This window comes from Passer domesticus, chromosome 22 (assembly GCF_036417665.1).
Source record: "Passer domesticus isolate bPasDom1 chromosome 22, bPasDom1.hap1, whole genome shotgun sequence".
NCBI classification, from domain to species: Eukaryota; Metazoa; Chordata; class Aves; order Passeriformes; family Passeridae; genus Passer; species Passer domesticus.
In genome coordinates, this window is record NC_087495.1 from 2819707 (window position 1) to 2845247 (window position 25541).

At 43.9% G+C, this 25541-nt stretch overlaps 2 protein-coding genes across 6 annotated transcripts in view; one reads left to right on the forward strand and one right to left on the reverse strand.

Annotated features, from left to right (window-relative positions):
- MTOR (mechanistic target of rapamycin kinase) overlaps positions 1-18849 on the reverse strand; it is a 63230-nt gene extending 44381 nt beyond the window's left edge. Inside the window, exons 1-27 of one of the 3 annotated variants that reach the window (XM_064397253.1) lie at positions 18743-18849; positions 17556-17719; positions 17080-17188; positions 15550-15782; positions 15010-15210; positions 14157-14291; positions 13461-13736; positions 13028-13136; positions 12039-12225; positions 11728-11856; positions 10672-10916; positions 10278-10493; positions 9457-9662; positions 8833-8955; positions 8440-8529; positions 8260-8352; positions 7642-7776; positions 7180-7309; positions 6739-6989; positions 5852-5893; positions 4662-4748; positions 3921-4088; positions 3026-3138; positions 2418-2580; positions 2071-2163; positions 1254-1400; positions 320-462 (exon numbers count right to left, since the gene is read on the reverse strand). In XM_064397253.1, the coding sequence (XP_064253323.1) occupies positions 320-462; positions 1254-1400; positions 2071-2163; positions 2418-2580; positions 3026-3138; positions 3921-4088; positions 4662-4748; positions 5852-5893; positions 6739-6989; positions 7180-7309; positions 7642-7776; positions 8260-8352; positions 8440-8529; positions 8833-8955; positions 9457-9662; positions 10278-10493; positions 10672-10916; positions 11728-11856; positions 12039-12225; positions 13028-13136; positions 13461-13736; positions 14157-14291; positions 15010-15210; positions 15550-15782; positions 17080-17188; positions 17556-17675 (3944 nt within the window). In that variant the 5' untranslated portion in view covers positions 17676-17719; positions 18743-18849. Of the gene's footprint in view, positions 1-319; positions 463-1253; positions 1401-2070; positions 2164-2417; positions 2581-3025; positions 3139-3920; positions 4089-4661; positions 4749-5851; positions 5894-6738; positions 6990-7179; positions 7310-7641; positions 7777-8259; positions 8353-8439; positions 8530-8832; positions 8956-9456; positions 9663-10277; positions 10494-10671; positions 10917-11727; positions 11857-12038; positions 12226-13027; positions 13137-13460; positions 13737-14156; positions 14292-15009; positions 15211-15549; positions 15783-17079; positions 17189-17555; positions 17720-18376; positions 18662-18742 lie in introns of those variants that run through there. The other 2 variants (XM_064397254.1, XM_064397255.1) reach the window with 2 other exon arrangements.
- Positions 18850-19039: 190 nt separating this feature from the next.
- Positions 19040-25324, forward strand: UBIAD1 (UbiA prenyltransferase domain containing 1). 3 transcript variants are annotated; one of them, XM_064397259.1, is made up of 3 exons: positions 19040-19403; positions 20092-20640; positions 21562-25324. In XM_064397259.1, exons 2-3 carry the CDS (start codon positions 20118-20120, stop codon positions 22047-22049), a joined length of 1011 nt encoding a protein of 336 aa, XP_064253329.1. In that variant the 5' UTR covers positions 19040-19403; positions 20092-20117; the 3' UTR covers positions 22050-25324. The 3 variants fall into 3 exon arrangements, with proteins under 3 accessions (XP_064253329.1, XP_064253330.1, XP_064253328.1); XM_064397260.1 differs by lacking the exon at positions 19040-19403 and adding an exon at positions 19784-19934; XM_064397258.1 differs by lacking the exon at positions 19040-19403 and having other exon boundaries at positions 19972-20640.
- Positions 25325-25541: the final 217 nt, after the last annotated feature.

Below are 25541 nucleotides of genomic sequence, written 5' to 3' on the forward strand. Positions count from 1 at the left end.
CTCAGATGCATTTTTATTCACCATAGTAAATACTCAATACAAATATTTCATACTCTGCTGTTTTTCCAGCTTCACTTATGTGCATTGCCTTATTTCTGGACTAACGTACAGAATTTCAATGAAAGATTTTGTGCACATCATGGAGCAGCCAACTAGGAAGGGTGGAAATGAAATCAAGCTGTTGGCTCTTTGATTTATGCCAAAGCAGGAACTGTCTCTATTTATGAAACCTAAGACCTTCTAAATAACCTTATTTTTCCCTTATAATATCTGGTTGCCATCTGCCATTTCAAGTTATAAAAATCCAGCAATACTGTACCGAGCCATGGGATTATAGGCCTGAGCCAGGGCCCAACATGAGCGCAGGGATGGTGAGGAAGAATCTTTCAGCAGCTCCAAACTCAGCCTCCTTAACCATTCCAACCAGTCATCCTTGGAAACTCTTCTTGCTGCTCCCCAGGCCTGCAGTGCAAAGGAAGACAATTCACTTACCAAACAAAGCACTCTCCAAGAGCACAAGAGATCCATCAGCAGGCAGCATGACTTCTTTACAGCTCCAAACCACATGCTGAGAATTCCTTTTCGATTTCCTGAAATCCATTACCTTTACCAGATAATCTGCAGTACTTAAGTCTCATGCCTAAGAAATCTTCCCTAAATGTATTCCTGCCATGACATGGCAAGTATTTAACATGAACAATCCTTTCCTTACAAAAATACATGTTGAGCTGAAGACACTGTTGAAACATCAGCTTAAAAATACTTAATGCATTTAGAATTATATTTTTAAGTCCAGCATTTTCAAATCAATCCATCCCATTACTGAACTGTATGCTGCATGCATGTACTGTTCAAACTAACCAGTGCTTTGCTATTAAGTTCTGCCTTCAAGAAAATATAAAACTAGGATGTAAGAGGAGCAAAAGCAAAAACAAAAAAATGCCAGAGGCTCTGAAAAAGATGTCTCTTTTGGTGAGACATTATTCATTGTGATCTAGAAAGTCTTGTTCACACTTAACAAGCAATTGTAAAGGTTACTTCACAGCCATTCACTCCTATCTTAAAAGTTGCTCAGCACCTTCTAATTTTATAGAGTCTCAGACACTACTTTGACCTCAGTTTGTACACAATAGAAAAGCAACATAAAAGCAATATAAACAAATGCAATTCAGATGCATCAGACAAAACTCCTTCAGTGTGACACATTAGCTCCCTTCAGTAGCAAATTCATGCTATGAAGGCTCCAGTCTTACCTTCTGCAGGTTGATGGTGCTCACATGCAATTTCTTCATGGGACCTGTTTCCACAGGACCAGTGGCTGAAGCTTCTCCCTGGTTGCTTCTCAACATTCGATGCTGATAAATCAGGGGATCCTCCTCTTCATCAGCAAGAGTGTAACCCTACAATAATTGGTTTACAGTGAAGATCACACCCACACATACAGAAGCAATTCTTGACAAGCCAAAAAAAAAAAGAGCACTTGCAGCAAAATCTTACAGCAAAATCTGTGAAGGAAATAACCATGTTTCATTATAAAGATTACACCTTATAAGCCAGAGAACTCTAAATGATATTCCTCTGCTACTCAAGGTAGCTGTCAAGAACTCTTAGCTCCTAGTATAAAAAGCCAAAATAATGCACATTGAAACAAGCACTATTGCCTATTTGACTTGCCAGTTGCTTATTCCACACAAACTGTAAATCAGTTACTAAATTTTTAACATCTAAGACATTCCACAGAAAATACTGAGATAACAAGGTCTCCTCAAGTCCTGAAACCATGGGGAAAAATAGGATAAATCCACATTTAAGAACTACCAAGCAAAAGAATGGTAATGACACTGGCTACAAGTCTAAGATCTTCCCTAGAACTTGCCATGATTTTTCTGTAGGCAATACTTAATCTCAATAGACAAAAATTTTCCCATTGCAACCTCAAAGTTGCATTAAAAAGCTGCATTTAACACAGAAACAGAGCAACAGCCACTCCTCATTTTATGAGTAAATCCAAATGAAACATCTGTTTCAACATGACAATATCCCCAAGTGACTGTACACTTGTCAGCTTACCTTTACAATTCTGCAGATGAGAACATCATAGCGTTGATGGTTAATTCTGTGTCGCACCAGGACTTTGTTCACCATTGGGATAAAAATTTGGTACTGTAAAAGGGAATGCATCATAAACTTGTTACTCAGTGGCACCAAGAGCAGTAAAATTCCATCACATTGTCAGAATTGGTTTCTTATCAACAAACAATTTGATTTCAGTGACTCCCAATTCCAAAAACAACTAAGAGAAGAAAAATCAGTTCTCTTGGAAATCCGTGAGCACATTACAAAATTTCAAGTTTAAAGCCTTGATCTCTGGGACAATCACACCTTCTGTGAGCTTTCAAGCCAAAGAATAATATCACCTTCTTTCCCAGCTGGAACACCAGAGAGGAGAGGGTGTCCATTGCAGTTGTTCGTAGCTCAGGGCTCTGATCCAGGGTTCGTACGATGGGATGGATAATCCGTGACGCGTAATCCGTGAAATCCAGGGACTCTGTCAAGCGGTCCACTGTTTCCAGAGCAGCTCTTAAGTCACAGCAAAAAGAGGGAAGAATTTATCTCTCAGAGTGTTAAGAAAGAAGAAATAAGAAAAATTATTGAAGTGCTCAGTCCTCCTAGGATTAGTAACAATAGGAAAAGCAGGCCACCAGAAAGAACTCTGTTAAAGCAGCTAGTACTTGCAGGACAGTTTGCAAGTGACTAAAATACTAGCAGGTGAGAATCAGAAAATTTAAAAAACCCAGACAATAACAACAAAGAAACCCAAACCAACCAACAACAATCAAAACCCACCAACAAACAAAAAATTAGTAACACTGTCCAAACAATAATAACCTTTCACAATGATTTAACATAGAAAAGCTGAGGAAGAGACTAAATGGTATTTAATTGTAAACGTTCAGCCACTGCAGAATTTGGATATCAAAGGTAAAACTACAAAGAGAGAGACTGCAAAGCCACCAGGACTTACTTGCGAGCCACCACAGGGACATCTGGGGCATCAAATAGCTTTACAATGGGAGGTAGTAACAAATGAAGGTAGTCATCCAGGTTAGCTCCAAAGAGCTGGATCGCATTGAGGAGCTGCAGAGAAAAATCATGGAAGACTAGAATGTCAAGGGGGTTGAACAGATCCTAAAGATCATCTAGTCACAACCTCCCCGCCATGGGCAGGGACACCTTCTACTAGATGAGGTTGCTCAAGGCCATATCCAACCTGACTCTGAACCCTGCCACCGTTGGGCCATCCCCAGCTTCCACACACAACCTGTTCCAGTGTCTCACCACCCATGCAGTAAGGAATGTCTTCTTAATATCTAACCTAAATTTCCCCTTTCAGTTTGTACCTGTTACTCCTTTTCCTGCCACTGCAGTTCCTGACAAAGTGTCTCTCTCTGGCTGCCCTATAGCTCCTTTCATACAGTGGGTCTCCATACAACCTTTTCCTCTCCAGGCTGAAGAGCCCCAACCTTCATAGGGAATGTGCTCTAGTTCTCTTATCAACTTTGTGGCTTCCTCTGGACCTGCTCCAATGGTTTCATGTCCTTCTTACATTGACACCAGAACTGTAAATAATGCTCCAAGTGGGGTCTCACAAGAGTAGACTAGAGGGGGAGAATCAAATCCTTCAACCAAAAGGACCCAGTGTGACTCAAAGTCATGAATGAGATCCATTCTAAATAAGTCAGTATCCAGTGAAAAATTTCTTCAACCACTTTAAACAACTGCCTGTATCATTTCACACCAAGCCAGTGCCAAACTGCACCTGTCCATTTGATTGTGCAAGACACAAGCAAGGAGCCCTGCTGAGCTGGGAACACTGCCTGGCAGTGCCCAAAGCCCAGCAGTGCTGCAGCCCCACTCACCTTCACAGAAACAATGCGGCCCTGACTGTTGTCATGCATGAAGACCCGTAACATGTGAGGAATGAGCTGAGGCAGGTAGAGCTTGAATTCACCTCCTAGAGCTACCACAATCTGCTCAATAAGTAGGATGATTGTGCTCTGTATGGAGTTGTTCATAACCCAGAAGTCCTACAGAAGAAAGAAAAAAAAAAAAAGGGGGAAAAAAATTCAGAAGTTCTTCAGCTGAGCTGTACCAATTATAGGAAAAGTAAACTGTAGGAGACAGTCTGTAGATAAATTCAAGATTGCAAGAAAGGACCATACTTTCTGGTTTTAAAACACTCTGCACTTCCAGTACATTTATAGTTGTTGAAAACAACCTCTGGAAAACAGATTTTTTCCTAATCCTTCTACAAGCTTGCAAACATTTAGTGAAAATTATGTAAAATGACACTTATTTATGAACTCCAGGTATCTCTTGCTAAAACTATGTTTCTGAAAGTAGTAAGTGCACAAAATCCAGCTACTGAAAAGAACTCCGTCACTATCAGAACCTGAAGCTACACTTACCTCAGTTACTACCAATAATGTATATTGTAATTTCAAATAAATGGTATTTCAAAATACAATTATTACTTGAAATATATGCAGCTCTGCTCTTCATAGGAACTTCTGAATTTGTTGATACTTTTGATAAGTTATTTGAAAAAGACTGTCCACCATTCTGTGACAGTGAAGTACTGGCATAAAGATTGCACTCACTCTCATCAGGGTGACAATTTCATCCATATAGGGCCGAATATGACTTCTCACAAAGGACACCAACATTCCCAGCTGCTGGAACAGGAACTGGAAGGAATAAATGTGTAATATTCAGTGTAGCTTATCCAAATATCAAAGCCACTGGGTAAAGAGTTTCACAGGCAATTGCAAGCTCATTTATCAAACAAATAGCATGCATAGCTCCCATTTGCTCAAAATCTGGGGCTAAATTCTTGGCAGCTTCAGCTCAGCAGTTTGGGTTTTGTGGGCTTTTATGGGTTTTGGGGTTTTGGTTAATTTTTATTGTGGTTGGTTTTTAAGAGGGCAGTGGGGAAGAAAAGTGATTTTGGGTTTATTGGGTGGGTTTCCCCCTCCTTGCATAAAATAAACCAAAACATTGTGAGCTCAAAGCCTCAAGACACTCAAGCACACAAACAGGGCTTTATAAAGTCCCAGCAAATCTATAGTGTCAGAACAGACTTGAAGCACAGACACCTCAAGTACAGTGTATTGTAATTCAATTTGAAGGATGCTTCCAAAAATTTAGCCCCTTGTCTTTTCCCCCTGCCTGAAAACCAAACTGACACACATTTTAAGATACTCCTTCTGTACTTTTTCCCATCTCCCACCAGATATATTGGTGAAAAGTTACTGGGGAATGCAGTTAGGTCCTTGCCAGAAACACTGCACTTTTTAAGAAGATGGTTGATTACACCATTCATTCTTCACCACCAAGAAGAATTTTGACTTAGCCAATTTTATTTGGATACACTATGAGAGTTTTGTAATTCCTTCCACCACAATACAATCTTAAACATCCAATTGTGACAATGAATTTATTCTTTAAATTGGTATAAAATCACGTGAGCTAAATTGCTTTGCTGTAGAGAGTCTATTTTCTCTACCAAAAATAGGAAAATGTAAGTTATTGTCTACTAAATTTCATTTCTTCATGCAGGTTTTGAAGACTACAGTCACAAAATACAACATGGAGCTCATAAAAAGAGATAACACTTTCATGAGAACTAAATAAGAAATAATCTCAGTTCTTTAGTGAGAACAGTACACATACATTTACCAAAGATGAACTCTGAGCTCCTGTACTGTGCCTGTTTTTTGGCGTAGTGAGAGGATGCTTACATACAGGACAAGGACCTTCCTCTTTTAGGCTTTATGTCACGCATACCCACCTCAGCTCTTCTCCCCAGTACACTTTCACCATCTTCTTTTACCTGAAAATTTTTAAACAGAGTGTGCACAAGTGCATAGCTTTCAAGCAAGTTAGATCAGTCAGGTCTAGAACCTCAGACAACCCAGACATGAGATGTTTTCCTTACAATCTCAGTAGTAGTTCAGGCTGGGAGAAAACAGCAGTTCTATAGCAGAGCTGGGATTCTGCTAAGGGAGCACCTATAAAACACAGCAGCAATAAGGAGTACAAACTGCCCTTCACACCCCAGAGGGTTTGGCTGCCTGAAGAAGAGCCTTGGCAAACAGCAGCATCTCTGGTTAGATGAACCTTAAGCCCATCACCATCTTCACACAATTCTCATTTCCTTCTATAACTGTAAATTAAGTGGGAAGGAAGAGAAAGCACTGCTGTGGAATCACCACCCATGTTGCTCTAAATGTTAGCAGACTGTATCAAATTGATTTTTCCTTCTCAGAGATGAGCCAAAGCAAATGATTGCACCAGAAATTTGAAGAATCTACCCCTATTATTTAATAATACTGTTTGCCACAGAGTATTAACACAGAGATCACTGAAAGATCTGGAAGCTGCACAGATTTTTTCCTGAACAAGAACAGCTTGGTGAAAACACAGAATCAAATACTGGCCTTCCAAGGATTATGCTCAGAAGCAGCCATTTCAATAAAAAGCAGAAAAATTGTTTGCACTGGGCATTCCAGTAATTGCTCACAGAAGGGAAAAAGCAAAGCTCAACCTCACTTCTGCAGTGTGCTTGGCATCAACACATAGCACAGCAATGCCCAAAGCCAGTCACAGTCTCTTGAAGGAAATGGATTCTTAATTTCACAGAGTGGACCGGGAAGGAGTGGTCCCTGGCACACTCACCTCGCGGATGGCACCGTCACACACCCGTATTACATTGAGGAACGTTGGCATGACCTGGGGCAGGAACTGCACACACTTCAGTCCAAGGGATTTGAAAATAAAGGTGATGGCCTGAACTACCATAGTGTGGTGTTGGGACAAGGATTGGTCACGGAAAATTCTCATCAGAGCCACCATAGAGACAGCTGGATAGAACTCATCCAGAGGGAGGTTGCCCATGTTCACCAACATCTCACTGGTGCTGTAGTCAGCTAGGAGAAAGAAGGCAGTGTCATGAGCTAGGTATTAAAAGATCTTGAATATGGATTCAGGAACACCTCAGTGTAAGTCGAAAACATGTACACTAACAATTCTTTAAGAAGAGACAAACTGGCAACAAAGCAGTCAAGATGTGTCTGCAAATCATAAAGCTATCTATCTGAAAGAAACTGAGATGCTTACAAGAATCCTGGCTGGATTTGGACTCCGAGAGGCTAACAGCTGAAGCATCCCGTGACTGATCGATCATGCCAATGTTCACTTTGTGTTTGTAAGGGTCCAAAGCACCCAGCAGCCCTAACACACGAATAGCCTGAAAAGACACAAAAATATTCATCAGAACTTCATCACTAAGGCCAAAGACAACACTCAAACCCCCATACTTGAAAAGATCCTGATGATTTAAGAGGGAAGATCTGGAATGGAAGTGACTGCCTGGAAAAAACAGTCCTTTCCATCCAGCTTCTGGAAGCCACTTCATTGACTTAACACATGCACTCTCTTACTTCTGCTTATTGCATTTTGCTCAGTCACAACAATGTTCTCTCCCTCCCTGCCTCAAATGCACGCAGGCACATTTATTTGGCACCTCTCTCTTCCCCAACAGCTTTGCTAAGTGGTTGTGTGATAGTTTCATGTTCATACCTCTCTGCGGGTGCCCTGATTTTGCTCAGTCTTCAGAAAGTTCAGAAGCACCTCCAGCAAAGTTGGGTACTTCCTGTATGGTTCTACCACATATCCAGTGCTAGCCACAAGCTGCCCCAGTGTCCAAAGAGCCACCTACAAAGAAGAAGCCCAAAGAAGATTAGTTTTTCCCAGGGAATTTATCATGCCTTCTGATACATCAGTCATTCAACTTCTGTAAAGTTTCTTTGAGCATTTAAGGATCACACTGCAAATCACAGTCCATGGTTGGAAAGCCTCTACAAAGAACATTTTTCTATAAGCAATAGTAAAGGAAGTAATAATCAACAATATCTCAGGCTGTCACAATTGTCCTCACTCAGTGGTACAATTCAAATAAACATTCAATTCAGTGAGTCCAATCCTCAGCTTTCTTTTCCTTCTTGTTTTTTCTCTAATAGCTCTGAACTATGACACAACAGACACCATAAACCCTCACCTGTGTACTGTGACTGTAACTCCACTAGAGACTTGAATGATTTAAAGTTTCATTTTAGCAGGTATGATGGGATGGGTGGATATTTTGTTACAGCTACAGTCACAGCAGCTGTCAAGTTTAGCACAGTTGTAAACACTTACTTGTCTTTTAGCCAGCAGAGAGGAGTCCTGTAGCATGTCCATAATTATAATGAAGAGCTCATCCACCCATTTCCTCATCTCCAGCCCACTGACCTATTGAAAGACAAAAATTCATCCTTTATCTAGCATTCCCAAAACCTTAACAAGCATGGCAAAGAGGTATCTGCAGTATATCCCTACCTGTGCAAGCTCCCCTATTGTAGCCAGGACATTGTTAATCACGCCTGGATTGGGATCTGGATCAGGATCTTTCAGTTTCACAATCAGTGCCTGGTGGATGACAGTGGGACAAATTAGGATGTGTTTAAAGAGTACTCAAAATTATCTTTCCTTTTGTTACACCTGACCCCACAATCATAGTAAGAATTTCAACAGCAAAAGAAACTTGGGTGTCATAAACATTATGCAAACCTGGACTTAAATTGGGCTAAACTGTCACCCATGTGCATTCCTGTGAGTAACATCTACACAATTTGTTTTCTTTCCTGTTATGATGAAGCAAAGAACTGTAGCTCCTGAGGGTCACTTGCTGTGTCACTTCATTCCAAAGTCACCAGGAAACAGAGACCCTACCTTCAGGATAGGCTCCATATAGGGACGGATGAGGCGTGGAGCATTGGAAACCAGGTGACCCAACATCCTGGCACTCTGCTCTTTGATTCTGCCCACACCACTGTGCTCCAGCTCTGTTAGAATCTGCACAGGACACAATGGAAGCAAGCAACCCATAGAAATAAAGGTAGGTAAAAATTCTTTGTATTTCCTTCTGTCACAACTCAGTACTTGTAAAAGCTGTTCTACATTTCACTGTTATAATTTATCCTAATTAAGCTAAAATTAATTAGCATAAAAGCAATGGCTCCAAAATCTGTGTTTACAAAGAGTTACCACGCATTCACCTAGAAGCACCACACAACATTTTTCCTCAGTAGAGATGGAAAGCACTCTGGCATGATGACTTGGAGTGGAATAACAACTGCTATCCTTCCTTTCCTTTTTAATACACCCACAGAGCTTCAGTCCAACCACTGATCATGAGAAAGATCTGCTGAAACCCACTAAGCTGGGCAATAACACTTTTCCAAAAGAGATAGATTCCCTGTTCTCCATGCATTGACAGCTAGATAGCCCAGTTCTTTAACACCACCTTAGTCACAGTATCAATTAGTTTTCCCTGCAGGAATCCCTCCTCCTTACCTGGATTAGCATCTTGCGAAGGAAAGGCATGACAAAGGCAGGGTTCATGCTGCTCAGGCGCCCCACAGTGCAGATGGCCAGCTCTCGGATTTCAAACACTTGATCATTCAGGGCCACAAAAAGAGCTTGCAAGTTTTCAGCCTGGGCAAGGTGAGCATCAAACCGCTCATCCAGAGAAGCCAACACGCAGAAACGTATATCAGGGTCTGCAAGAACACATTTAGTTCTCTTTAAATGCACTACATTCCTGTCATTTTTTCTGCCTTTGTTCACAAAACAGCCTCAAAAATTCTTCACAAGAGCTTCCCCAGGGCAAGACACTATATCAGAGTTTCACACACAAAAAACACGACGGGTCAGCCCAGAAATCTTTGTGCTGCTCAACATGCCTCAATAACCAAGTTAGTACTGCAAGTGTCACTTCTGATGCTGTGTGGCAATCTGAGATAAGGTCAACTGAAAGAATAAAAAAATCAAGTGCAAAGTTTCAACAAGAAGGACCAATTCCATCCCAAACTACAAATTTTAAGGCTGTGACCCAGAACAGCAGCAAAAGGAGTCTCAGTAGTCTGCTTAGTTCAAAGGATTACCAAGGGCACATCTTTTCACTAGTGTTCTATTAATACCTCAAAAATCAAGATGTGGAAAAAGAAATTGGGAGACCTTTTTTTTTGATTTACCAAGAGTGACAGATTAAGTTTAGTGGCAAATATGTTCAAATTCTATCACAAATTCTATTTCTATTGGTATCATCATCACCTGCTCACATGATAAAATTAACATGTGGTAGGAGAACCCTTTTCTCTGAATCCCACACTAACCTGGGTCAGTTATTCCAACCACAAGCAGTTTGCTGAGGACATCAGCCACGACCTGCACTGCTGTCTGGCTGACCACGTGGGCATGGCCACTGATGAGGTGGATGGAGGGCGTGAGCAGGCGGGAGCAGGTGCGGGCTGCTTCCATGCGGATCTCCTTGTGCTCGCTGTTCAGGAAGTGATCCGCGCAGTGCCGGACGAACTGAGTCAGGGAGTGGCCTGAAGAGAGGAACGTGAGTGGTTAAACACAGGCTTACACCTCAGTTACCAGTTTTGCCAGAGAACAGGAGTTTAAAGAACATGCTTTCTGTTTTTTCTGCTACTTGTACTCTACCCCAATGCCCCAGCTGTTTCTATCCCATATGCCCTTGCCCCCTGCTGCCTTACTTCATCTCACCTTCAAACTCAAAGCTGCCGAGTGTACGCAGGGCAAGGGTGATGCTCCCCACATCACTGGCCTCTGGGATGTTGGTGAGACTGGGGGAGGCCAGCTGGTGGGCAAGGCCCTTTGGCATGCCTGGATGTCGCAGAGGCTTGTGCATCAGAACGAGAGAGAGCATTTTCAGCAGCCCATCCTGGATATCCTTCTTCAGCTGCGGGATCTGACGGCTCAAGTCATACAGCACGGCTGTTAGAGCAGGGCTGGGGGCAAGAAGCAAGCAAAAGTCATTAGAAAAGAAACAATGACGTGCATATTTCACCTTTTTATTTATTTATGCCTTTGCCAATCACAATATAATTGTGGGCATTCATACAGGAGAGCAACACCTGCAAGCAGAGCACAGGGTCCTTGTGTGAGTTGAGGAATGAGGTGACTTTCCTGTATAAACTGGGTGAGCAAAGTCCCAGGACTGCTGCACACATCACTACGTGAGCCAGTGCTGCTGTAATACTGTTACAAATCTAAATGACTCCTTACACTCATGTTTTTTAAACAAAAATTCACTTCCACATGACAATATAATTTAAACAGCCTTATACTACCTGAAAACTTTCTCCACACCTTTCCATACTAACAGCTTAATTCCTCCAATAAGAACTGTCAGCTACAAAGGTGAAAGAAGCCAGGAAAAAATATTCAGCACTTCAGCACTCCTTCTCTGCCAGTATGATGTGCCACAAGTCTGCTGGCTGTCAGATGCTCTCAAGAATTTCACAGGTGGCTGCCAAATGTGTTTAAATAGTGGAAAATAAAGGAGACTACTTTTGGACTAGCTGTTCTATAACAAGATTTCTTTACTGAGATATGAATTCTATTAAATAACAGGCACATTAACAGTTAAAACATAACCAGTCTTTTTAAAAAGCTATAGTGATCTTCTGAAAGTGATCTTCACTTATGTTAACTTAAAAGCAATTAATCATCCTTATCAATCTGAAAACTTTGAAGATCTCACTCTGTACGGCTGACAATGCCATTCTGCAGCTAACAGCAGAACAGATTTATGCTTACCTCAGGCCTACAGCCAGCATAGGTTCCAAAAGCTCTTTGATGTCCTGCTGGATACTGGGTCCCATGGCTCGTGCCAGCATGCTAATGCAGGTGAAAACTGTGGCATCAACCTGCACAGACTTCTGTCTCCTGGAAAAGGACCACAAAATTACAAGGAGCTGCAATTTTTCAAACATCTTTCCTCATTCTCCTTCTGTGTCATCAGTCTTACAGAAACACTTCTGACTTTAATACAAGAATTTGATCCCACACTACAAAAGTTATATAAAGAGCAAGTGTTTCCATTTCTCCTCCAACTTTCACATACTTACTTGTGGGCAAAGTCCTTTGGGGGAAGAGCTGCTTTTATGATTTCAAGGACTTTTGGGAGGTAAGCTTGAAACTCAGACCTCACTGCCACAGAAAGCAAACCCAAGGCCTGGAAGGCTGCTGTTCGCTCCTTCTCCTTCTTCACACAACTGAGAACATGATTCATGGTGTCTGGAAGATACTGGTCAGCTGCCCACAAGAGAAAACAATACAGATATTAGAATTCATTTAGGTTTATACAGCTGCATAACATTTCCAACTAAATCTTTCCAAGTGTAAAACTAGAAAACAGACATAGTGACATTGAATTTGCTGACATGATCAGTGGCAAACATGTCACCATATAATAAACATTTCAAACTACAGAAGGCTTTGTTTTAAAAAAGAAAAATCACCAGAACAAAAAAGCTATAAAACACCCACACTGCAACAGGTTTTATACATATATAAGATCCAAGCATCTCGGTTTCATAGTGATTGATTGGAAATTTGGAATAATTAACATAAAAATTGTTCCAAACCACTAAGAGCAGCTTGGTGACTTGCCTTCAACTCTGATACTCTCCTAAACTTGTTTGATAAATCAACTAAACTGTTTTAAAGCTGGCGGGTATTTCCTAGCACATGCAACAGAGAAAAAGGAAGAGAACTCTAATAATATTTGGCATATACTGAGTCAGAGCATGAGAGAACTCTACCATAAGTCTGACATATTGAGGAGAAAACAGAAAAAGGAGGTTTTTATGTCTTATGGTATTGATCACCAAATTCTGACAATAGATTTCTATCTATTTTCTTCATCAAAACAACACTTTGGCATCAGCCATCAAGTCACACCTATTCAGAAAAAGACATTCCCACAGAGGAATGTGCTCATCAGACAAGCACCATGTCTGGTGTGCTGCACAAGTTCATCTGGGCCAAAGAGATCTGGAGAACTTCCAGCCCAAATTCAGCAATATTTCTAACATCCAAGCATTCATCTTGTCACCTGTGAACGCTGAAGGGCGGAAAGCGGCCAGTCGTGGTAGCAGATTGAGAACTGTCATTTGGATCAAAGAATTTTTGCTGGTTCTGCACTTGAGAACCCACTGGCAGACCTGGAAGGAAACAAATTAGTCTTTAAAGGATGGCCAGTGGCAGTAACACACAAATGTCTATTACCTGTGTGCTTTTAGGCATTCTACTAACATTTGGCTTCAGAGTGCCTCAAAGAAAAGGATAATCAAGACTGCTTCCAAAGGAAATAAAGCATTTGCCCCAAGACAGACAATAACAAAGCCACAATACATGTAAATATTGAGTTTTGAAGGCTCAGTTCAGTACTAGCTGATATTGCCTGCTAAGTAAAAACACTGAGTACCATTCCTCTGCAAGGACAGATGTTGAGAATGCGGCAGACAAGTTGAAGAACAAATACATACCTGATCAAATTTCTCTTCCATCAGATCCCTGCAGCATCGACTTTCTACCAAAGTAGATTTTACTGGGACAGGTGAGGTTGCAAAACCCATAATTCCTTGGTGAGCACTGTACCCCAGGAGACCAGCCAAAGCATTTGACTGAGAGGGCTGAAGAGACTGAAAGCTTGTGAAGGGAGTGATGTGGCGAGGCTTGGTACTGAAGCCCATCAGGTCTTTGCAGTACTTGTCATGCACAAGCTGCTGCTGAGTGATCTCTTCCATCTCCTCTCTAAGGCGCTGGACAAAGTAGAGAAACATTAAAAAAATAAAAAGTAAGATACTCTCAGTACAGTATTACCCAAATCTCCTGAATAGCATCCTGTATAATCAATATTCAAATAGCTCTAAAACATCAAGAGAGTAAAATCCAGCAAAAATATTTGAGTATCTAACATGCAAGAGAGCCCTCATTCCATAGAAAAAATATTTTTCATGGTATTTAATCCAGTTAATAGACTTTCTGTTGGAGCTTATGACCTCCTCAGCCCAAACCTGTCCCTTTTATTTCTCTAACACCCTTTAATGCTTGACTCCATGTTCAGATGAGTTTTTCACCCAACAACTCCATTGCAACACCATGGGGTATCTCCACAGACTGCAGAGTTGCTATACACTCTCAATCAATCCCCATGATCACCACCTTGCTCCTTTGCTCACCTCTCCCTCCATACTGCTGATCCTCACTAGCTCATTGAGGATCAGTAAGGCACCGTGGATTCGGTCATCACGATTCATTCCTTTCTCTTTGGCCAAAGTCTCATCAAAGCCCTTCTCAGCCTCTTCATATGTATGCTTGGGGGAAAAGAAAAAAATCTCAGTGACAATGCAGAAACAAAGTCTGTGGAAATGAAGTAGCACTGCCAGTCAACAGTTACTGACATTCTGAATTTTCCAAGAGCTGCCACAAACCTCAGCTGAGTAATAAAAGAAGTAGAATGCCATAAAATTCTGATTCACCCAGAAGCTGTGGACTCTGCTGCAGAGCATTTTCAGCAGCACTAATCAAACAGCATGGTACCAGCTTCATTGCTATCTGTAGCACTTATTTGATTACAACAAAACAAAATTCATAACATTTGAATGCACTGCCCAAAACTTACTTGATATCACCAAGCTTGAATTCATGTGACAATGGCAGCAAAGGTTCAGACAAAAGAATTTTTACCTTTCACACTTATGTTTTATCTACACTAATAAAACCCTCTACTAGTAAGAGATGACACTAGATTAATTGCATGGCTATAAAACTAGGTCAGGTTCAACAGCTGAAGATGAGGTGCAGATAGATCAATGTAATCTTGAAGGAGTTCAATCTTGCTTACTTTTCAGCAGTAGGCTAAAGGAACTACTCACTTTGGAAGCCATTATATTTCCAACCCTTTCAAGGAGAGGCAGTTTTTTACTGACAAAGGTGACAGGTTCTTAGCTTAGCCAGCACTTCTGAAAACTGGCACTTCAACATGTGTATGCATTATAAAGGGGCTGCTTCAAAACAAAGTTATTTTCTTACTCTGTACCACTGGGGCTTCTGCATCTCTTTTGGCTCCCGCTGCGTGGTAAGGATAAGGCAGGCTCTTAAGGCAGAGACAGCTCCCTCTCGGATGGCCTGTTTGGGATCCCACACAGCCACAAATATATTGTCAAAGAATGGCTGCACTTGTTGGAAGAAGAAGGTAGGCACGCTGATGGCCAGCTCACGCAGGACAAGAACCTGGACGTGGGGAGGGAAACAGTAACAACGTGAAAGATGAGCACACAGAGACAAACCTCATAACTTTTATAGTGTAGAATCATTTGTTTAGACTGTCGATGTCTGTGAGCTGTTTCCATCCCCACACTCTGACAATTCCTAGCAGAACAGTGTCTTGGTCCTCATTAGTCACTGGGCTAATGGAGAAGAAATGAAGCAGCACGCTGTCTGCCATGAGAGCATTACAGATTCTCAGAGATGGACTGGCAACCAAAGCTTTTCTGCAGATTTCTGTGCACATTTCCTACCACTGTTCACTAATCCCAACTACTTAATGACAACAAAAAAGGCATCACTTACAGCTGCATGTCTACGACCTTCATTCCTGTCAGCTCCCAGCCACTCCAGAGCTCGTTTCACCTCAAACTCCACATACTCAGCTGTGAAGGTGTCACCAGCCATTGCAAGCCGCCCGATGGCCTTGGAAGCCATCTCCATTACCACAGGGTCATTGGATGGCAAGAGGTTCCTCAGGTAGTTGGCAAACCTGCCGATACGGGTGGCATTACCTCCTTCAACACCGATAAGACTTGCTGCAGAGAAAGGGAGCAAGGCTGCAGTTTTCATGTGCTGCAGTTCTCCCCAGTCAGTGAGACACAGTAGGTAATCCCTGGATGACAGCTAGTATTCCCTTCACATTCCTTAAAGATTTCCATTAAGCCCCCCTAAAAAGCCCCTCGGCAGTGAAAAAAAAAAAATCAAGCACAGGAAAGGGCCACAATTCTCTTGAGCCTGAACTTTTTAAGTGAGTAGAAAAATGCATCTGGTAGCCTCATAAATTTTCCCCATTTTTAATTTTAGAAGAGGAAAAAAATAATTCACCCTGGGATCACAGATCCATTCCTAACAGAAAGACATCCATCTGCATGTAACTGCTGTAGCTAGTCCACCTCACATGTCAAAGACTAAACAGACAAGGAAATGTTCTCCTCTTCAGTCCTAGAGACAGTCTTTCCTGGCAAAGGTGGAGGCAATTGATCAGACACCAGCATGGCAGAAGCTTTTGTTGCCAGTGCTGGGTTGTACTTGTTTTGTAGATAAAGAGGCCATAACTGTCCAGGGTTGTCAAGCTGACACTTTTCAACATCACTAAATTCACAAAACAACTTGAATGTGATACTGCCAGCTTAAGACCTGATATTATCAATAAAGATTTCTCTAAGGGATTTACAGTGCCTTCAAAAACAAACACAGTGGCACTGGATGATTATGCCTATGAGCCTAAACCATACACATCTCTTTGGCTATTTAAGAAGTAACTGCTACAGTACAGCCTACTTGCCTGGAAGGCAAAATATTTACGCAAGCTGACTTCCCCAAGAGTGGGGAAACAGGCAGCTCTGCAATCTCAGAGAGCACACAGCCACTAATGGAGAGGCTGAACAGAATCAAAGCAGAAGCTCTGTGAGCCCCTCTTGGGGATGGAAGCTGCTGTTATGGAGCCAGGTAAATTTAAATAACACAAATCAATCTCTCCAGATGGAAGAGAGTTGAGAAAGTCAGCCTACCCTGAAACATATAAAGGGGCAGCACAAAGTGCTCTCAGCTGAGCTCCAGAACAGAATTTTCATGTGCTCAGCATTCACATTTGATACTCAACTCCCAGAAGAGCTCAGGGCCCATGAAGTACCAGGTTTTCAGCCACTCTCAGTAGCTCCCAAGCTGACACTTCACACAGATTTTCAGAGCCAGCAACTAGAACACACCCAGTATCCTGAGCAGTCAGCCAACAGGCCCCAACTGTAAAAGCTCATTCCTTTTGAAAATCTGTCTCTAAAGACAGTTGCATGAAGAGAAAACTCAGCAGAAGCATTATGCACTTTCACTTACCTATAGCCAGAATGCCACCCTTCCTTTCATTTGCATCAGAGCTAGAGACCAGCTCAAATATGTGATGGTTCAGCTGATCATAAAACCTGGTAGATTCTTCCTGACTCATCTGTAAAAGCAAAAAGCTCAAATCAGCTTTCAGCTGAGTCCTCTCTCTCCCTCCTGCTCCAAAACCTCCATAAAGACAATGCTTCTTATGCCACTTAATCAGAAAGAAATTAAATCAACCATACATTACAAGCTCAAAACAGTTTCCTTTATTTGTGACCAATATGCAGCAAGTTTACTCATTCTGGTACCTGCCTACCCCCTTGTGCCACCAACTTGCTCACCTCTCCTACATGCCAGGGGGCAAAGATAAACTCTCTGCTGTGCCTCATCTCCATTTTCCAAAAATCTCCACTGCCAAGGCACCCAGGTCACGACTCCACACTCACAAGGCACACAGGATAAATGCCCCCACTGGCAGCACTCACCTCACGCAGCTCCATGGTGACATAATGCTGCAGGTCCTTGGCAGCCTTGGCCCTCGTCTCCTCGCTGCGACTCTTCAAGCCGTTGGCAAACTGCTGCAGGATGGACACGGTGCCCGACATGGTGCCAGTGTGCTGGGCCTCAGGGGCATCAAGTCCTGTAAGTTCTTCAGAGAGACACACTTGTTACTGCTTCAATTGAAATCTCCGGGCTTCTTTCTTAAGGCTGCCCCTCCTGACTGCTCCCAAAATGCCCATAAAGATGCTGTGTTGGTAGACCATAAAATGACAGGTAATGATTATATTCCTTAGGCATTGTACTCCAGGACAAAACTGTATCACCACACATCATGACCCCCAGCCTATTTGCTCTCCAGTTCCTCAAATACCAGAATACATTACAGTAGGCCAGGTCCCCTAGGGTGATTTAATCCTAAATCAAGGGTAATGCAGCAGTTGAAAACCAGCAGGGTGAAGCTAGGGTTTGCAATTTCTTATAATAAGTAAGCACAACCATTCCCAGGATTGTATCACTATCATATGCCCTCCCTGAACACTTTCATCCAAGTTTCTCCACAGAAACCTCAGCGTTATACCAAGACAAGGAAGACTCAGCACTGGCAAGTGTGACATCCTCCAGCAGATATTTAGAGATGGGCAGTCCAGTTATAGCAACGCCAGTCATTGCAACACGGGGTTTACCAGCATAACACATAAACAAACTTTCTCAGGAGCCTTTCTTCATGTCAAAAACATTCCAGATGCTTGACGCCCCCCCAGCCGCCCCGATATTCAGATTCTGTAAGACCAAACCAAGCACTAACACCAGAACTTCAACTGCTTCTCCCCAAATATTCCACACAGACATGCAGCGGGACCACAGGCGAGGCGGCGGCTGGCAGGAGCCCAGGAGAGGTTCCCCGCATCAAAGAACAGCGGCGGGGTTGCTGCTGCCCATCCACCCAGCCCGGCGGCAGCTCCTGGGACTCGCTCAGGGCCGCGGAGCCGGCAGGCCCGAGCCGGGGCAGCCCCGCAGGCCGGCAGCGAGGGCTGAGGCGGGGCACGGCCGGCGGGGCCGCGGGCGGCAGCGCCGCGCGGCCGGGCGCTCGGGCAGCTCGGGCCGGGCAGCAAGCGGGAGGCGAGGGGAAGGGGAGCCGATGATGATGAGAGGCACGGCCGCCCTCACTCACCCGCCGCCGCCTGCCCTGCTCCGGGCCCCGGGCCCCGTGCCTGCCCCGCCGCCGCGCCGGCGAGCCGCGGCTGGCCAATAGGCGCCCAGGAACGCCGTGATCGGCATGACAGCTGACCAATGGGAAAAGGGAAAGGGGGAAGAAGAGCTCAAAGCCCCACCCCTTCCCCAAGGAACCGCAAGGACAGTCGCCTTTCGACCAATCACCAAGGCAATAGTGAGTGAGTGGCAGCAGATCTGGCCAATAGAATGGCTGGGATTACTCAGGAGTCCCGCCTTCCCGATGCCGGCTTCCGCCCTTCCGTGAGGCGCCGGCTATGGCCGGGCTGCAGCCTGGGGAGATCGGATAGAGCAACCGGCGTCATCTGCTTGAGCCTGTGTGAAGCGATTGGCGCTGTTCCGCATGGCATCCTGGGCTCTGAACTGGAGAGACATGGATTTGATGGATAGACCACTCGTTGGATGAAGAAGTAGCTGGATAGCCGCACATAGAGTTGCGGTCAGCGGCGCATTGCCCACATGGACCCCAGGGACGAGCGGTGTCCCTCAGGGCGGGTACTGGCGCTGATAACATTCATTTTAATTTTGTCGGCGACAATGGCATTGAAGCACCTTCAGCGAGTGACACCGAGCTGTGTGGTGCTGTCGTGGAAGGACAGAAGGTCGTGTAGACATCTCAGAGCAGCCTTTCAGTATCTGGAGGGGCATACCAGGAGGGACTCAGCCAGGAACAAGGGGGAATGGGCTGACTGAAAGAGAAGAAATTTAGCTTGGATGTTAGGAAAATGTTTGGGGAGGTCCTGCCAGGGGTTGCCCAGAGAAGCTGTGGCTGCCGCATCCATGGGAGTGCCCAAGGCCGTGTCGGATGGGGCCTGGAGCAATGTGGGACGGTGGAAGGCGCCGCTGCCATGGCAGGGGCTGAAAGGAGCGAGCTTTAAGCTCTCCGCAGCGCCCGCCATGCTGCGGGCTGAGCGCGCATGCGTGAGCGCAGCCGTGCCCGCCGTGCTCCGCTGAAACGTGTCCGGCTGCCCGTGGCAGCGGCGGTGTCTGCGCCGGGCTCCGGCCGCTCCGTGCCGGCCCTGACATGAGTCGCGGCGCTGGCGCGTGCTGCGGGGTGGCCCGCTCGCCGCCGCGCGTGACGCCGTGGGCCGCTCGATTTTCCTTTTGAGTTGCACGCCGGGAGGTGCCGGCAGGTGCGGAACTCCTCGCGCGCGGCCGCGGGGGCGGCGAGGCCGGGCGGGGGCGGTCCCGGCAGGGCGGGTAATGGCGGCGCTCCGGCCTCTCCCGCAGGCGCCGCCGCGCCCCTCGCTGCCCCCGGGCCCCGCTAACGCGCGGCCCTTCCCCTTCTAGGTGCTGCTGCTGCTGCCGGGGCGAGCATGGCACCGGCGGACGTGGTGCAGAAGATCAGTATCAGCGCCGAGAGCCCCCGCGGGAGCGGCAGCGAGAGCAGCGGCGCGGCGTTGGCGGGCGTTGAGGGGGCCGCCGCCGGCAGCTGGAGACACAAGTGCGCGGCCTATGTGCTGGCGCTCCGGCCCTGGAGCTTCAGCGCCTCGCTGACCCCCGTGGCGCTGGGCAGCGCGCTGGCCTACCGGGCCGAGGGAGCGCTGGACCCGGGGCTGCTGGTGGGGAGCGCCGTGACCGTGCTGGCTGTGCACGGGGCCGGCAACCTGGTGAACACCTACTATGACTTTTCCAAAGGCATCGATCACAAGAAGAGTGATGACAGGACGTTGGTGGACCAGATTTTGGAGCCGCAGGATGTAGTCCGGTTTGGAGTCTTTCTCTACACGGTGGGCTGTATCTGTGCTGCCGGGCTCTACGCTGTCTCCACCCTCAAGCTGGAGCACCTGGCCCTGATTTACTTTGGAGGACTTTCCAGCTCCTTCCTTTATACCGGAGGTAAGTGCTGCACCCCGTTTCTTGTGAATCTGAATGTAGAAGTGACAGAATCAGCTGAATTGTCAAGAGGTTCCTAGAAGGCCCCCGTACACTGCAATAAAGTATTTGTGGTGTTTCCTGAAGTATTGGTACGTAAACTTGTATTCTTTGCAGGTGAATGTTGTGGGAAGAGTCACACTAAGATCTTCAGTTGGATAGTGCTGTTGAGGCATTATTGTTTACACAGATGGCTTTAAATGCTTATCAGAACTGTTGCTGAATCTTTTTGTGAAGTTTATCTCACATCCTTTAGCAGAGTATCTAATGGCATATTTGCTCTCCTTTGGTGGGAATGTTACTTTGTTTTGGAATGTTTTGTTGTTATTCTTTAGATGGAGCTTCACTGTCCATGCTGTACACTTTGTGATTCCTCTTAATAAGACAAGGATATTTTAGTGTCTTCCTGTGTTGCATAGATACAAACATCATTGTAGGAGAAGAAAAACCAACTTGGTTTCTAACAGTCAGACTTTCAGTTATGTGGGTTTCCCTGAAAGCATCTTGTCAGTTTTGCATTTCTTTCTGAGCATTTTCTGTATTTCTTGAGGATCAGTTTCTAGTATGCATGATCACACTGAAAACTACCTTATTTCTGTGGGTTTCTGCAGAGACAGGTACTTCTAGATGGCTATTAAAACCTGGCTCTTAGTTTTTGTTACATGGTTTGTCTGGAGAAATTCTTATCTCAAAAAAGAAGAAAGAAATAACACGTTTCTTGTCCAGAGCTGCGTGTGCTTTGGTTGTTTTGCAATATTCCTATGGGAAAGGCTTTGGTTGTTCTGTAATATTCCTGTGGGAAAGGCTGAACTGTTATGTCTCCACTCTTTTCTGTCATTTGAGTTGTTTAATGATGCTTGATTTTCTTCTTGTGTCTTGCCACAGGGATTGGATTTAAATACGTCGCGCTCGGCGACGTGGTGATCCTGATCACCTTTGGGCCCCTGGCTGTCATGTTTGCCCACGCAGTGCAGGTTGGGTACCTGTCCCTGTCACCCCTGCTCTACGCCGTCCCTCTGGCCCTCAGCACTGAGGCCATCCTGCACAGCAACAACACGCGGGACATGGAGTCGGACCGGCAGGCGGGAATTGTCACCCTGGCCATCCTCATCGGCCCCACCTTCTCCTACATCCTCTACACTGTGCTGCTCTTCTTGCCCTACCTGATTTTCTGTGTGCTGGCCACACGCTACACCATCAGCATGGCGCTGCCGCTGCTCACCATCCCCATGGCATTTTCACTGGAAAGGCAGTTCCGCTGCCAGAACTTCCACAAAATTCCTCAGCGGACAGCCAAGCTCAATCTGCTGCTGGGCCTTTTCTATGTTTGTGGCATTACATTGGCACCAGCTGGTGCTCTGCCCAAGCTGTGAGAAGAGCTGCTCATAATTCACTATTCATGTTAATTAACAGTGGATGTTATGAATAAATGGCCCATTATGGACAGTAAGAAGAATGGGAAGACCACCTTGCTCTGTTGATAATGAATGTTGTGGTTTCTGGTCTTGGATAGATTATATAACACAGTTTATACTCTCAAAAAGTGATTTATCAGTTCTTCAGAAGGGGAGGACTGTGTGGCTTTGCTTTGAGCAGCAAGGTGGCATAAGGTCATGGAAATGTTTAAAGAGCCTCATCCTTCTGCCACCTAATTTTTTCACTCCATGAAAGTGAGTGAACTCAGTTCAATGAAAGATAGAGCCTCAAATCACACTCTCCATTCACTTCACAAGCACAATGATTTCCCTTATCACTTCTTTTCTTAGAGTGGTGGAGGAGTCCAGTGGCTCCCACGTGGGAATCAGAAAACACTGCCAAACGTTTAGTATCACAATGTAGGTGCCATTAATTCACCCTCTTGTATTTCATCTTCACTGTAGTATGTTTTAATTTTTGTTTTGTTTTTCCTAGCCAGATTTTGAGATTTTATTTCCAAGCCCCCTGAAATGCACTAGATACTGATTCATGAACTATTGCTTCTGCTTGTCCCAGATAGTCTAGACATTTCAAAGTTATAAATCTTTGTGGGTTGTAGTGCTAAAATGGAGCCCCCTGCACAAACTTAGGCCAAAACCAGTAAATCTGTATTCTGTTAAAAAAGTGAAGCTGTAAATGCAAACCATGCAACTGGAAAGCCCTTAATGGGTAGAAAAACAAATGGTTTCCATTTTTGAATTTGCTTAGAATTTACTCTCTGAAATGACAGTTTTTGAGTTAGGGGGAGCTGACAGAGGGGCCACATTTCTCTGAATAGCTATGGATTAATGGATACACAGGTGGAAAAGAAATTCTTGATTTTAAAAGAGCTTTTTTTTTTCCAATTTGTTTTTCTCTGTTTATTTAGAGTGTTATTCAGAGTATTATAGTGAAATGCCTTATTATAAGAAGCCCAGTTCACCAAAGAAGAAAGATAGAATGTTAGAAAAAACAAATCTGGATTATTGCATTGGCTCTGCATAAAAATTAGGACTGGAAATTGGAAGAAACCAGTTTTTAAACAAGATTTTTCCTAATGGAATCCAGAGTTTGTGTTACTCAATCACAATTAAGTGATCCCTGAAGGAAGTCCCCCACTCTACACCTTACAGCATTGCTTTGTTTTCTCCTGCAGCTCTTGCCACTTGCTGTTCACGTGGCCCTTTGGAGAGCTGATTGTTTCAGCAGCTCTGTGAAAAACATGCCAAACAAAATGGGGAAAATTTGTGCCTTCCAGTGCAAAGATGGATTTGATCCATAAGATATTACTTAGTGGCAACTGAATTCTCTTCTGTGTTATTTAGTATCTGTCAGTTTTCCTGAAAAGCTCCTGTGCAGGAGCTGTGATAAGCTCAGAGGAGTTGACAAAGGTGTTGAACTGGAGCTCCTGGTGCCAGGTCACATCCTTGAACAAGTTTGTGTGTGTGTGAACCATTGGGTCAGGCTTTTACACAAGCAATAAAGTAGCAATAAACTCACGTGGTGTTACCCTGCAGCTGTCACAGGTAGTTATGCCCTCATGGTGTAAATCTGAAAGAGCCAAGTGTCCCATTGGTGGGTTGTAGTGACAGCAGTGAAGCTGAGTTGATGGTACCAGATTACATGGTGCAGCTATTTAGAGACTAGTTTTATTCATGCTATCCAGTAGTTCTAGCTGAGCTGAAGTTAATGGGGAGGAGTCTTTGCAGGCCTATTTAATGAGCCACAGTTTAATATTTTATTTATTAAAATGGGCAAATGATCTCTCTAATCTGGCTAGGCACGGAACAAGAAGAAATGGACTTCAGCAGCTGCTTTCTACAGCAAAATACTTGCTAGGATTAAAAACACAAGGAGAAAATGCAAGAGTTCAGCTTGGATGGAGGGGGATATCCAGAAGGTTTTGGAAACTATTCAGTGCAGATGTACAAAACAGAATTTCTGCTGTTGCTTCTTTGTGGACCTAGAGAATGAAGAAGAGCCTAGCTCAAATATCCATTTCACATTTCTGTATACCAAAAGCTTTTGTAGGGATAAGTAAGGGCTGAGCTGACAGGTCTATTAACCTTGCAACTGGGGATATGCAAGTTTCTTGGGTTAATCCTGCCCTCTGTAGCAGCTGTGTGCTTCATTTTAGGATAGCTTGGTTTTTAACAGCTATCCATTTCAAAGAAATGGTTAGTTATCTTGTCTCTACTTTTTTTACAAAAACTAGAGCACTCCAGCTAAATTCCTTCAAGTAACTTGGCTTGTATCTTTGATAACTGTAATTGTAATAATGGGAAGATCATTGGTGCCGTGGAGTTTGTAACTCTTTCTGTATCTTGACTACCTTTTCTTGGGTAGGATGTCTACTTAGGGCTGGAAAGGACCAGTGCTTTTTGTTACTAAGATGAAACAGCTCATTATTACAAAAATATATGTGTGGAACACTTTCTGAGGTAGGGGGAATGAAAAGTATTTTAATAGTAAAATTGAGATGAAAATTTGGTAATTTCTTATTAGCAAATGCTGGTTGCCTTGAATTCCCTCTCTTTGATAAACAGTATCATTCCAGGTTCTTAAGGATATTAGTAATAACTAACACATTCTTCACCATGGTGTTGAGGAAGTCATTTAACTTCTCTGTGTCTCAGAAAACAGCTAATTTTTGCCCACCTTACAGGGTTGCTGAGCTGACATCATTGTCATAAAGAGCTTTGAAAGTAAAAAGTGCTTTATCTGTGTGCTTTCCAAAAAGCTTGTTAGTGCTAGAAAACATTTTAGATATGAACTGTCATAAAGGGTGACTTAACCAATGTAATTAGGCCAAAATAATCTTTACATATAATCAGTGAGTGGTAAGAGAGGTTCATTTATTGGTTTGCTTTGTGATGAAGATGATGGGTCTCTTCCCCTACCCCACTTTTCCCTGTCTCATGCTACTTACTCTGAATAGAAACTTTAGAAACTTCTTTCAGGTCACTCCTGCTGAGCTGTATTGCAGTGTGATGAATGTGCACTGGTAGATGAACTGATCTGTAGCCCATCTGTTAATGTGTTCTAAAGCACCTCCTGGCCTTTCTTCAAACCCAATAAACTGTCTGAATGTTACTCAGTTAATTATGCTATGTTTGATTCTTTTATATTACTCAAGTTGTATTTTTGCACATGGATTAAAACATGGTCATGAAATAAAAAAAGAAGGTCTTCATCTGTGTCTTGGTTTGAAAAGACGGGTGTCTGCTAAGGAAGGCAGGAGCGTCTCCTGAAATGGCAAATGTAAACACCCTCCCTCCAAATTGTTATAAATTTGAAATTAAAGGGGGCTCTCAGGCAAAGATATGGAAGCAGGAATAACAGTTTTTACTAGGGAAGAAAATAAAAATAAAAGAAACAATGCCGTAATACAAAATAAAACTGACAGAGTC

Bases quoted from the DNA above. Each gene is read 5' to 3' on its own strand.
- UBIAD1 (XM_064397259.1), top strand. From the start codon at position 20,118: ATGGCACCGGCGGACGTGGTGCAGAAGATCAGTATCAGCGCCGAGAGC. The intron at 20,641-21,561 runs GTAAGTGCTGCA...GTCTTGCCACAG, and splicing joins CTCCTTCCTTTATACCGGAG to GGATTGGATTTAAATACGTC.